Source organism: Psammomys obesus, unplaced genomic scaffold, assembly GCF_907164565.1.
Source record: "Psammomys obesus unplaced genomic scaffold, mPsaObe1.curated_primary_1811, whole genome shotgun sequence".
Lineage (NCBI taxonomy): Eukaryota > Metazoa > Chordata > Mammalia > Rodentia > Muridae > Psammomys > Psammomys obesus.
In genome coordinates, this window is record NW_026596046.1 from 21,651,632 (window position 1) to 21,665,719 (window position 14,088).

A 14,088-nucleotide genomic window follows, 5' to 3' on the forward strand; every position below is an offset into this window, starting at 1 on the left:
GATCGCAGCAGCACCTCTGTGCCACTGTCCTGGCCCATGCTTCCCTGGCTGCCCACACTCACTTGTTAAAGTTGATGAGCCAGATGGCAAGCTCAGCGGGCGCTGTCTGGTCCCAGTGGATGGTGTAACCCTTCTGCAGGGTGACGACGGGCTGATACTGCTGGTAGTGGGTGCTCCTGGTCAGGGCCCCCTCCAGGTAGAGGGGGTGGCTGGGGAAGTCATTCTTGATGATCTTCATGCGCAGGTTGCTGCTCTTGTAGGCCTGGATGTACATCTTTGAAAACCCAAAAAGGAAAGGTGCAAGGAAGCTGTTAGCAGGGATGGTTCCAGGGTGTCTGACTAACATATGACAACAGGGGTCACTTTCAGAGCTACTGTCTCTTTGCAGAGCCTGAATGAAAAGAAGAGCAAAGAAGGGGATGTCTCTTTCTGCTGGAGAACACCGCCCAGGTTGCTCCATGTATTTTATTGTCTTTTCTTTCTTTCTTTCTTTCTTTCTTTCTTTCTTTCTTTCTTTCTTTCTTTCTTTCTTTCTTTCTTTCTTTCTTTCTTTCTTCCTTCCTTCCTTCCTTCCTTCCTTCCTTCCTTCCTTCCTTCCTTCCTTTCTTTCTTTCTTTCTTTCTTTCTTTCTTTCTTTCTTTCTTTTAACAATTATTCAACATGTATCCTGACTGAAGCCCTCTGCCTTGTTTTGGGCGGATGGCAGAGGAGGAGTTGAGGGAGGGGACTGCACCATGTATCTTGGCAGACATTTTCTGTGATTTCAAAAAAATGACCTCTGCTGGGGAGTGACCAGAGCTGACTGTTATTCACATGGTGAACTGTGAAAAATGGAGGCATGTGTGAAAGGACAAGAAAAAGAGAGGGAAGACCCTTCTTTCGTCCTTCTTCCTTAGTTCCTTCCTTCCATCTTTATTTCTTTCCTCTCTTCCTCTGTTTTTTCTTTCTTCTTTCCATATTGGGCATTAAATATAGGGCAATAAACACTGTACATGCTAGGCAAGCCCTCTACTGCTGAGCTACACCCCTAGGCCTCTTTTCACTCTGAGTCAAGGAAGCCTGCCCAAGCTGATTTTGTAGCTCAGGCAGGCCATGAACCTGCAGTCTTCCTGCCTCCACCTTGTTAGCTGTTGAGATGTCAGGGACTTCAGCACCAGGCCCAGTGCGAGGTGTATATTCAAACCCTCCTGCAGATACAACCATGGGCCCATGGAGCAGGTGGTGTATGTAGCTGTACCCATTAGATGAGTTCATGACGTTTCAATCAAAGAAAGAAAAAAAAAAGTGAAATAAAGTTACCAGGCATTAAGTCCCTAAGAACCAAAGAGCCAACCTTTGTTTGAAACACTTTTCTGGAGGCAAGGGAGATGGCTCAGTTGGTAAAATGTCTGCTATAAAAGCACAGGGACCTGCATGTGAAATACATATGTGAAAGCATGCATCTGTAACCCCAGAACTGGAGGTAGTCAGTAACAGGTGAATCCTGGGGGCTGGACAGCTGGACAGCTAGCCTAGTCAGAACTGGGAGCTTCAGGTTCAGTGAGGAAGCTTATCTCAAAAACTGAGGTGGAAAGTGATAGAGGAAGGCAGCTGGTATTAACCTCTGGCCTCTGCATGTGCGCACACAGGCAAAAGCATAATATAATATACATATACGTATCACACATACACCACACACACACACACACACACACACACACACACACACACACACATGCACGCATATCTTGTTCAGTTCTCCGGCTCATCCCATCTCGGCAGCTGGGGACCAGAGAGGCCATTACACCAAAGTGCAATGATGAGCTATTCACCTCTAGTTTTATTACACAATTACTATGTATTATAAATCACATATTATAAATATTATGTAAGATGAAAAATGGAACTCCAACATTGTCCACCTTACAGGGCTGTCAAATGTGTCACTCAACACGTTAACTTATCTTGTAAGCTATAGAGCCAGGGGAGGAGACTATTAGTAACAATTAGACAATAACTAGCTATGGTCATTGGCCAGGCTCTAAAGATCAGCCATTTTCTAAGAAGATGAGCAATGTGTCGGGCAGGAAAGCGTGGGCTCCACACAGGATACCTAGCCTGAATGTCTATGCTGGATAATTCTAGAGGTGTGGATGCTCCTGGAGGGTTTGGTTAGCCTTCAGTTATGCAGGCATGATTCCCACTGATCAGCCCTCCTCCCTTCCTCTTCTGTAGACCGTCTTTCCCACTGGCATCTTGGCCCTTGCTCTGTCCACACATGTGGCAGAGCCTGGCCCTTGGTCATTGTCTTTCCCTATTGCTTCTAGAGCTCTGAGATGGGGCTGAGAAAACCCCCTAGTCTAGGAGGGAGGCATTGCTCCAGTCTCCACGGGGTTTTCAACACTGCTAGGCAGTCTGTCTGCATGCCTCCTGTCAACATTTTCTGTGCTCGCAGCAGCTACTCTAGCCATTCATTGCTCTCTGCAGGCTATCCTTCTCAAGCCCGCTCCTGCATTCTCAGCATAGTGTGGCCCAGGAACCAGTTTTAAGAATGCCATTTTAATGAATTCAAACCTCAAAATGGAACTCTGAGACTCAACATCAATCAATCAAGAGATTTCAAAACAAAAGCAGGGAAAGAATTTTCTTCTTATTAACTACAACTTGATAATGTTGGTTGTCCTCTGTGTTACCTTGCTGAGAACTGACATTTCAAAAGAAATTGGCTAGTGGGCTAGAGTGATGGCCCAGCAGTTAAGAGCTCTTCCAGTTGTTGCTCTTCCAGAGGACCTGGGTTCAGTTCCCAGCACCCACATAGTGGTTCACAACCATCTATGACTCCGGTTCCAGAGGATCTGATACTTTTCTCTGATCTCTGTGTTCGCCTGCAGGGATGTGCTGAATATACATAAGGACTGGCGAAACACATAAACATAAAATAAATATTAAAAAAAGAAATATTAAAAATATTTTAAAAGAAGTGGGCTAAAAATAGAAAATATGTCAAAATATTATTCAATTGATGTCTCATTTTAACATGATTGCTAGAAAAGTTATGGCTCACATTTTATTTCTATTCCTAAGAAAGGACAGGAGGGAGGATTTTATTTGTACCATCTGAAATCATTCATAAAACATCACTAAAGAAGTTCAGTTGTTAGCTCAAGTTCACACCGTTGTAGGACACTGAGTCTCCAACAGTGTAAGCAGAAGATCAGCAGGGAGCCAGTGCTGGAACCTGGAATGAAGTACCCCGCCACAGGGTTTTGACTGTGACCATCCTGTGAGACGGGTGTGGGAGGTAGAAAAAGTAAGGAAGGAAATTTTTACATCATTCCTGGTCCAGCATACATCTGGACACACAGCAGGCTCTCCGAGTCCTTGTCACACGAGGGAGGGAGGGAGGGAGCTAGCAAGTGGCTTAGAGTGGCATATGCCCACCTGTGCATAGCGCCCACTGCAGATAGCCCCTCTCCAGTCTGGGACGTTGATGCAGTCTGGGTGTCGAACCAGCCAGTTGTCGTCCTTCGTGAGGTAGGAGCCGGGGTACTCTGACACAGAGCCATCCACATCGTGGAACACAGATGTCTTGTCGCCATCCATGTCCAGCTGGTTGAACCAGGGCCCGGGCTCTCCGAAGAACACTCTGGAAGTAATCTGAACAGAGCCCAGGAAAATAAGGCTGAGCCCAGAAGGTGAACGGAAACTGCAGCCGTCATCAGGCCAGGGCAAAGTTTCCAATTTCCGCTGACATTACAAAGCAGCCAGACGGAGGCTGCCCTTGGGCGCTGAAGGAAACCACACGGACTGACCATCTCATGGAACCCGAAAAACAGCCAGAGTACCATTGTGCCTCAACTCTGAGAACTGTCATATAATTTTGGCTCTACTCACTGATTTGGCTGCTGTAGGTGGCCTTGGAGGCTGGTCTGATGGAGGAGGGGCTTAAGAGCGAGTGAGTGTTCTGGTGAATGAACTGGGGAGGAGTTGGGAGTGAGTGCTTGTGTGAGAAAGTGTGCACAGTGTTCAGGGGGGACCTGTGTGTAAGAGTGTGCATGAGCTTGTGGGTATGTGTGGTGAGTTTAAGGAGGACAAACTCACAGTGAAAGCCATTGAACATCTCTATGACTGACCTCCTACAGGCTCTCAGGGGTCTGAGTGAAGAAATTAAGTCACTTAAGATTCTGTCTTCTCAGAGCCCTGCTAATGACTGAGCAGACAGACAACAGCAGTAGCAGGAAGGAGAAGAATGAAATGAGGAGGGGGAGGGAAAGGATGGGAGAAATGAAAGGAGGGAAAGGCTTGGGAGACCACAGGCTACAGATAGTGACAAGCATCAGGCCTCACAGGCAGCCTTGGCATGCTCTCTTGACCCTCAGCTCCCTCCACCTTCTCCATCTACAGCCAGGAAGGCCCTAATTACATTCTACATTCAGGATGAACCTAAATAATGTCTTCAGAAGACTTCTCTTAGACACTGCTAGAGTTGTGAGATAATCTATGCCAACTCAAGTAGCCTGGTTACAACTTCCAGTTTGTCAAGGCTCTGGAGAAGCAGCTTCAGAACTCTGAGTTCATCTCCAGTTTTTCCTGAGGTACAGATGGAAGGCCCGTGGGCATTCACCCAGACTTGACCTTCTGCAGTGACCTGAGCTTGTACTTTTCCAGTTTGGGTAGAGAGCACACTGGGACAAGGTCCAGCCTACTTGGAGGAAGCTATTCCACCCTTGTGGTGGTGGCAACAGCTCAATCTCCGAGCCGTGGGGGACAAGTGACTCATCATTCAAAGTCTGGCTATGCCAGGAGCCTGTCCTGGCACCATACTCACCGGGACATCCTCAAAGGCAATGTTGGTCACGTTGTTGTGGGGGCAGCTCTGCCAGGCATTGTTTAGGCGGAAAGCCAAGGCGCTAGTGTGTCGGCCCTCGAGGGCTGCGAACTTGCGAAAGGTGCAGTTCTGGATGTTGATGGGACCGTCATAGAACTGGATTCCTCTAATCGGAAAATTCCTGTGGAGTCAAGGAAGTCAGGTGTCAGCTTCTTTGGAGGCGAATGGTAAGAGATTTTTCTGGGTAAAGCCATTCCTGATCTGCAACTCCTTCCGCTGAAAAATCAGCTAATTCACTGAGAAGGCATGTATGGGCACAGTGTCAATGAATGAATGATTGCTGGATAAATGTCTCTATAGATGAATGATGATGGATGGTGGGGATGCATTGACTGGATGGCGTTTGGTAGAGCGATGGATGGTAGATGGGTTGGATGGACCGGTACATGGATGCTGGCTGATAAGCAGATGGATGAATGGATGGTGGATGGATGGATAGATGGAAAGATTGTAAGTAGATGGATGGTGGATGAATAGATGGTGGTGGGTGGCCAGATGAGTGGATGAATGGTATGATGGACAGCTAGTCGGAAGAATGAATGATCGGTTGGTAGATAAATAGCTGTCTGTCTAGTTGCTGGCTTAAGGACCTCTGTTTAGGCAGTTTCTCTACTCTTCCCATCAATGTGTCCAGCCACTAGGAAAATACTGTAAATACTTCTAGAGACTGCCAATATTCCGTCCCTCGGGAGGTGATCACTGTTAGTCATTATCCCCCTAGTTTTAGTTGCTATAACAATTTAATCAGATTAAGATCCAGATGCATTTCCTCCGTGAGCCTATCCACAGGCAGCGTGCTGTGTTTGGGAAATAGTGAGGAACAGAAATACGCAGAATGGGCAAAGATAAAAAAGAATTACAATGCAACTTTTCAAGCATTACCAGAGGCAAAGACAGCTTTTGCTAGAAAAGCAAGACCACAGACTGACACAGGGCGCCGGAGAAGGCCTGATACTGGGAGGCAGCAGGAAGGAAGTGGGAAGAGGTGGCAGCTGGGAGACATGGAGGGACCAGAGAAGAATCAGTGAAGTGGAAACTTCTCCCTTGCCTGGCAGGGAGGAGGGACTCAGAGATACCTCTCCCATTTACTTGAGACTCTTGAGCAGGGTATTTAAATGGAAGGCTCATGAGGGAATGGTCAGACTGCTTGGTGGCCTTTCTCAGGGCTGGTCATCAAGTCTAGGCTTGCCATTTTCTATGCCTAACATATTCAATTCTCTGCTTCTGGCTTGGTCCTTTCCCATCTCTTCCACAGTGAACTTAGGGAAGCAAGGGAATGAAGAAGGAAAATGAAGCATATGAAAGCTATGTCCCCAGAGAGAGGCCATCCCCAGCTGTCCTTAGTCTTCTATTAAGGCTCCCAGCTGTTATATATGGTTCCCAAGAAAGTCTCCATTCACCCCCAAATCCCCTTGTGTTTCCGTATTTTTATATTAGTAACTGATGATGCCACCACCTCGAATCCTGGTTTTCTTGGGGTGCATCCATGCACATTTCTAGTTAATTTATTCAGGGTCAGCACATTCTTGCTAGTTCTACATAAGCCAGGTCCTAATCGACCTCCATTAAAAGCATATGGTCCTTCCTAGGCCTCTCCTCCCAAGGGCAGCGTGAGAAACCTGCTTGAGTCTGTCAGGGCACCATAGAAAAGATCACCTCTGGAAGTTACGAGAATATCCTGTCCCTGGAAATTGGAAACCTTCTAGAAAGAAATTCTAGAAATGTAGACTGAGAATCACTTATAAAAAAGGGGTCTGTCTTGTCCCTTAAAATGGAAGCAAGGGCTTTTTGATAGCTTGGTCAAAGAAGACCAGGCATATGCCTCTGCATGTGCCTCTAGGGCATCTTCTGGGAGACCCACGTGTACTTAGGTTGAAAGTTTCAGTCTGCATGTTTCTGTCCTGATTGTAACAGCAGACACTGCTATTTTCACCAAAAAGAAGACTAAACCAGTCTCACGGCCTCAGTGGAACGAGCCTTTCCTCTTGTATACATGGCAGCCTCGAGACGTGACCACCTGTGGGGATGATTAGTCTCTTGGTGCAAGATTCCAATCTTTGTGAGACATGGCTGCAAGTTTGATCACCTCGGCTCACTTTCTTCTCTGCCATACTCAGAAGTGAATGAAGGACTCTGAGTGAGTTCCTGAGGAGACTCAGAATCTGTCTTTCTGGACACCATGTTCCCCTGAACATCTGATGGTTGTGTACCTGTTGGCATCTGGTCTACAGTGTTTTTTTTACTTCTCTCTCCTCATTCCAGATTTTATCCTCATTGTGAGTCCCAACTATTACACTTTGCAGGTTGTTAGATGGCAGAAACATTCAGAGTCAACAAATAGAAGTCAGCCACTAACTTTTTTTTTTTTCATGGCTGTAACTCAAGCCGAACACACAAAAAAGAGCAGTTCCCACCATTGCAAACCTACTGGCCAATAGGGAGGGTCCTTCCGCTGTGGTCCAAGCCACCCGGGCCCCAGATCCTGTTGTCCATCATTTCCGTGCCCACATTGCCACTCTCGCCAACAAACAAGCTGTTCTTTATCTCTTGCTTAGAGCCATCATCATATGGGAAGGTTCCACCACTGCAGAGAGGAGATGGTGAGGATGAGCTATCCAAATATAAGCTCCCACAAAAGACCAGTCACAATGGCTGTCACTCTTACCTGGCCAGGGTCAGACCAATGCCATTATCAGCAAACCTAGGGACAAAGCAGACAAGTCATCACATGTTCTCACTCCACAGTCAATGACGTTGCAGAAGGAAGGACACTTCTTTGTCCCTAGAGTCTAACTGTGGACACTGAGGGAGGAGTTTTGCTGAGGAAATCATAATTTTCTACTCTATGCAACAAAAGGGTATTCTGGTTCCTACTCACAGATTTGGTGTTCCTTGGAATGCCTGGTAGAGAGATAATGACATACTCACATTGGTAGGGGTACTCAATGACTTAGCATTTGGGGGCAATGGAGCATTAGTTACAGGAGGGCTGGCTCTCATAGACCTCCCTTGCCAGCCCACCTCTGGCTGAGCCCCTGGGGGTCTATGGGGTTGATTAGGAGAAATGGCGGGAGGTGGGTGGTGGGTGGGGTTGGGGGCTTTCTCATCCTCAGGGCCAGCACTCAGACATAGCAAGAAACTCAAATAGCTAATTTCTAAGTTTTCCAGAAGCCAGGCAGTTTCTGTCCCTGAGAAGAGCAAGAACAAACCTCATAATTACACCATGCTGATCACAGCTGCTACCCTGCAACTCTGCTTGTTTTTAGGGTCAGTATGAGCAGGTTTCTGGGGGCAGCTGGTCCTGCCTCATGAAGGAGCTAGACCTTGGATCTGTGTTTCCTTCATTTCCTGTGATCCTCTTCTCCTTTCCTGTTCAATACACCCCAAGGCTCTCCTTCAAGTGCCATTTTTATACATCATTTGTTGCTTTTTAAATTCCCAGTGGCTTCACAACTCCTATAAGCCCAGGCCCAAGTCATCCTTGTTCCCTTCTGTGTCAGTCATACCTATCTGATCCTGCTTTCCACAACTCTCCAGTTCCCAACACACTTGACAATCAGTTCCTTTTCAGCGTGCTGTGCTTCCCCTTTAAATATCTATCTAGCCAAACCAACCAATCAATCAAGTCTCATGTAGGATACCAGGCTCTCCAGCTTTTCCTACTCCCTGTACCCAGCTTTTCATCATCTCTGGTATCTCCTGGTGATTTGCCACGGTCACTTCACACCCCACTGTGACCCTAGGGACCTCACAGACACTCACAGCTTCCTTCTTCACCCATCTGGGTGACTGTAAAACCAGACATTTGTCCTATCTTGTCTTTGGAAGATTTGGGACGTTTCTAGTGCAAACTTGGTGAGTATCTTCAATGCAACATGTCTAAGAGCACAGCTGCTCGCTTTACTGAAGGCTGGGGCTTATCCACACTCTCCTTGTTTATGATCCTCTTTTACCTGGACTGGAGTGTTCCATTTTCCCACCCCCAGGAGCACCCTCTCTCATCCTTGCCTGCATCCAAGGATACTAGAGCCTCCCTAATTCCCCAACAGCCACATTGGGTAAATAGCTAAAGATCATGTCAACTCTGTTTGGGGGACCTAAGTCCTGATGGCAGCCAGACTCTGGGCTTCCTTAGACTGTCTAGTGGAGGACAAGAAGACCCACCCACATTGGTAGGGCACTTCATCATTTTTCTTGCAGAAGGAGAACCATATTTGCCATCAGACTTCTGGTGACTTTATATCATGCATCAAAGTTTTTGGCTCTTTTTGTGGGACTTAAAGTCTAACAGCCTTGAGTATCAAGTCTCATTTTTTTTTTTTTTTTTTTTTTTTTTTTACTACTCATTAGACATTCAACTTGATACACTCACTAACTGGGCCTCATTTTATCATCAACAGAGCAAGGATTTTACACTTTTTAAAACTTTACATTCTGGAGAAAATACAGTGAGAAAGAAATAAAAACAGAGTTACAGAGTTTAGGCACACAGTGAGTGCTCAGTACCATGACTCCTTTTTCCCCTCCCTGCACTGACCAGCCATGTGACCATGAAAGAGAGAGTCACCATGAGTAACCATAGCACACAGCACTGTGGGTGACTCTAACATGCTGCTGTGGGCTTTTTTCCTCTCCTGGCCACCGTCTGCTGCCATCTTACGTCCATGTCTTACAGGGGGAGCAGAAGCTGAATGTCATTAAGCTTAGAATCCTCTCTGCCTTGCTCACTCTTCTGCCTAGGGCAAGAGCATCAAGCCTCTTTTTTGGCAGAGTCACCTTCCTTTCCAGACTCACCGGCAGCTGTCCAGCCACACGTCCCCACCCCGCAGCCAGGCTCCATGATCCTGGTTCTTGTAGGCGGTAAAGTGGCGAATGATGGCTGGCTCCCGGGGTTTCAGTGGGTCTGCGTCCTTGTGAGGGCTGTACCTGGAACATGGAAAGACACAGGTGGTATTCCCTCCGGGCTCTGTAAACTGCTTTCCACTCACAGGTCCCAGATAGCTCTGGTTCAACAGATATTCATTGGCACAGGGGACTCTGGCATTAGCAACTTCGCACTTCTCCAAGAGGCAGGAGGTTACAGCTCTATGATCCAGCTCCGTGCAAAGGACAGACAGGCGGTTCACTTTTGCTAATGATCTTGAAGTTTTGACAATATCTTTTTGCTTTCCTGTTTGTTTTTTGTTCGTTTGTTTGTTTGTTTGTTTGTTTGTTTAGACAGGATTTCTCTGTGTAGCCCTGACTCCCCTGGAACTCACTTTGTAGAACAGGCTAGTCTCAAACTCCCAGAGTGCTGGGATTACAACCTTTTAAAAGCAGGTTCTGATCTTCAGCTAGGCTCTGCCTTAACTTATCAGCCTGGCCATTGAATTGTTTATCATTACAGTGCAGCAAATGATTCCTTTCTGATCACCTTTATATCCCAGCCCAGCGTACCACGTGTCCGGGCTCTGGTGATTCCTAATGTTTTACATCCCTGGCCCTGCGGAGGTATGTAGAAGCTGCTAGAAACTTCAGTCTCCCTTTAGCTACTGGAACCTGGATTCTAATTTAGACTTAGTTTAGACTTCTAGCATAGTATGGTGTCTCAACACCTAGCTCAACACCAGCTAGCAAGCACTCAGTAGGTAAAGAAATGCAAGACTGAAGTAGAAGAAAAGGAAGCAAGCTGGGCTAGAGAGATGGCTCAGAGGTTAACAGCACTGGCTGCTTTTTCAGAGGTCCCGAGTTCAATCCTCAGCAATCCTCACATGGTGCCCTACCACCATCCATAATGAGATCTGGTGCCCTCTTCTGGTGAGCAGGTGACCATGCAGACAGAACATTGTATACATAATAAATAAATAAATAAATACATAATAAGTAAATAAATAAATCTTAAAAGAAGAAGAAGAAGAAAAGAAAAGGAAGCAAGTTGAGAGGGTCACATTTTCCCAAGGATTATTACCTGGCAGAGATAATGGAGAGGAAGGGTCGTTTGTCCTTGGCTGAGGCCTCAGTAGTCTTGACTCCATTGTCTATGATCATTCCAGCCTGGGAAGGAAGGACACATTAGGTATTACCACTGCCCACAACCTTCTTTTCACACCAGCTTTTGGATATGCCAATAAATCCAGCATGATTCTCAGACCGTGTCCATGGGAGTAGGCTCTACAGTGAGAGAAGGAGAGAGCCAGCCTCATTCTGCATCTCTCCAACCAGATCTGGGATGAGCAGATGTGTGTGAGGGGGTTAAGAGGGTCTAATCTGGGGCCACATAGCCAATCCCATACACAGAACTCACACCACTTTGGAGAGTTCCAGACCCTCAAGGGTTACAAGTGCACACAAGTGTGTCGGTCTTTCAGATGAAATATTAGGACGCCTCACCCAGGAGGATCTTCTCTAGTTCCCACCATCTACCTGCAAATTTCATCATTTCCTTGTTTTTAATTGCTGAGTAGTATTCCACTGTGTAAATATAACATAACTTCTGTATTCATTCCTCCATTGAGGGACATCTGGGTTGTTTCCAGATTCTGGCTATTATAAATAAATATAAATTTATATTTATATTTAATATAAATATTAATAAAGCTAATATAAATAAAGCTGCTATGAACATGGTTGAGCAAATGTTCTTCTTGTATACTTGAGCCTCTTTTGGATATATGCCTAGGAGTGGTATAGCTGGATCTTAAGGTAGCACTATTCCTAATTGTTTGAGAAAGAGCCAGGTTGATTTCCAAAGTGGTTGTACAAGTTTACATTCCCACCAGCAATTGAGATGTAGTCCATGGCAACTCAGTTTCCAAGTGGACACCGTAGGAAGGGAAACAGGGACTGTCTCTGACATGGACTCATTGGCTGGTTCTTTGATCACCTCCTCCTGAGGCGGGAGCAGCCTTACTAGGCCACAGAGGGAGACAATACAGTCAGTCCTGATGAGACCTGATAGGCTAGGGTCAGATGGAAGGGAAGGAGGACCTCCCCTATCAGTGGACTGGGGAAGGAGCATGGGAGGAGACGAGGGAGGGCAGGATTGGGAGGGGCTGAGGGAGGGGGCTACAGCTGGGATACAAAGTGAATAAATTATAATAAAAATAAAGTTAAACACACACACACACACAAAGAAATACTGGGCTTTTTTTCTCTTTTCTCTTGTATGGGAGTCAGTGATTTCCTACAGCCTGTTCTGGTTCCTGCTTGACTTGAAGAGAAAAGGTAACTCTTATTTCTTCTTCTTTTTTCTTTCTTTTCTCTCTCTTTTTTTAAGATTTTTCTTTTTTGAGACAGAGCCTCATGTAATAGCGGCTGGCCTCAAACTTGCTGTATAGCCAAGGATAACTCTGACTCTCTGTTTCTCCTGCTTCAGCCTCTAGACTGCTGGAATTACAGGTAGCATCTTGTCTAGTCTGTTTGCAAACCCAGGGCTTTGAGCACACCAGGCAAACACTCTTACCAACCGAGCTATGTTTCCGGCTCTGAGCCTGGTTTTCTTATTTGGTGCCAAAGCTGTCCAGTGGACTGGAATAGAAGCGGAAGTTCTGTAGGCCACCATTCAGACCCTTTCGCTCCCAGACCCTGCTCCCTCTCCACCCCACCCCACCCCCTTTGCCTCCCACCCTTGGTCTCCTAGGAGGGCTCACACCAGCTTTGCCTCCGAGTTACTGTTTGTTCTGCAGCTGCCTTTAACTTAACAACAGTGATGACATGACCTTAGGCTCTTGGCTCTATTCTCACAGACTGACACTGGCAAAGTCCCTTCACCTCTTTGGCTAGTCACATCGTCATCTGTACAGCCAGCTAACGACACCTACTTCACAGAGTGGTTGTGGTGAATGACCAAGATGTCTGAGAAACGACCGCACGAGGTGGCTGTGCTGTCGATCTTCCTGTGTAGAAGCATCCAGGATTCAGACCCTACACCCTTTGCTCAGACAGTCAGGCTGGCCCAGCTGTAGCTTCTGCTTTAATTTCTCCTTGCCTGTCTCAGAGGATAAGAACCCCTCCTGCGCTCACAAGTGCTAAAGGGTCCCTCCTACACACACCTACGTCCCTGACTCTGACTCGCCTTCCTATTAGAGATGCTGCTCTTGACTGCATTACTCCCTGCCCCAGCCTCCTTTGCTGCCCAGTCCTGTGGGTCCTCTCATTCAAGTAGGAAATTGGAAGGTCCAGGGAATGGTGGACCCTAGCAAGGGGTCAACGTGTCCTCTCTCCTTCTCTGACACTGATCTGGTCTAAGCACTTGCCTCTGCGTGGAGGCAGCATGACATTCATGAAAGGCCTCATCACAGCTCCCCCAGCCACAAACTCCCCTCCACACTTCTGCAACTGTCTCCCCGCTTGGACTCTGGGACATGACTTGGGAGGTGTCTCTTCTCTCCTCCTCATGCCTCTCTCATCACTGGCTTTTGTTCCCTTACCCCCAGGTTTCAGCACACATCTGCTCTGAGCCTTTGTTGCTTCTTTTCGGGTCTTCTCTCAGCTTCAATTTTTTGAAACAGGTTTTGGTTTCTGTGTGTGAATGTGGAGACCAGAGGCAGATGACTAGTGACTTGTGTTGCTTTCTGTTGTTGTTGTTTTGATAGAGTGTCCTTCACTGAACCTGGAGCTCACTGGCTAACTGGCTGGTCAGAGAGATGTTGGGATCAGCCTGTCTCTGTTTTCCCCAACAGGGATTATGGACATATACTTCTGCTCTCCTGCTTGCAAAGCCAGAACCTTAAATACTGAGCCATCTCACTAGCTCTCTGAAATATCTTCTCTTGACCCTGGATGTACCATTCCTCCCTAGCAGTCCAGTTTCCTTGTCTGCACTGTTAAGAACTGGACCAGATAACAGCTTGTCTGTTCACCATCCCCATGTCCTAGAGACACAGAATGCCACCTTTAGCTCAGCTGTATTCCTCGTTCTCTTGGTGTGTCCAGTGCCTCCAGTCTTAACTATTGGCCCTATGGGAAGGTTCTGGACATGTTGAGGTTGCAGCCATCTCCATAGTTCTCCCTTTTGCTCTAAAACCTAGCTTGGAGCAGGGTGCACACTGGTACTGACTTAGCCCTGCACCGATGGAGCCATCCACTTTCCGGCAAGAGGGGAGAAAATCCTGGATGCCAATGGCACTTCGGAACCATGTCCAGATTGCCCTTAGCTTAGTTCATGTCCAGGGCTAATGTCATTGTCAATATCATTGATGTCCACGTCGGTATCACAAAATAAAATCTGATGTCCGACCCAG

General features: G+C 46.8%; 1 protein-coding gene across 3 annotated transcripts in view; it reads right to left on the bottom strand.

The window, feature by feature from the left end:
• Cemip (cell migration inducing hyaluronidase 1) overlaps window positions 1–14,088 on the bottom strand; it is a 152,100-nt gene that overhangs the window by 15,137 nt on the left and 122,875 nt on the right. For all 3 annotated transcript variants that reach the window (XM_055623249.1, XM_055623248.1, XM_055623247.1), the window contains 7 exons: window positions 10,815–10,900; window positions 9,662–9,793; window positions 7,533–7,568; window positions 7,296–7,451; window positions 4,808–4,988; window positions 3,421–3,636; window positions 63–274 (listed from right to left, as the gene is read on the bottom strand). In XM_055623249.1, coding sequence (XP_055479224.1) covers window positions 63–274; window positions 3,421–3,636; window positions 4,808–4,988; window positions 7,296–7,451; window positions 7,533–7,568; window positions 9,662–9,793; window positions 10,815–10,900 — 1,019 coding nt within the window. The remainder of the gene's footprint in view (window positions 1–62; window positions 275–3,420; window positions 3,637–4,807; window positions 4,989–7,295; window positions 7,452–7,532; window positions 7,569–9,661; window positions 9,794–10,814; window positions 10,901–14,088) is intronic.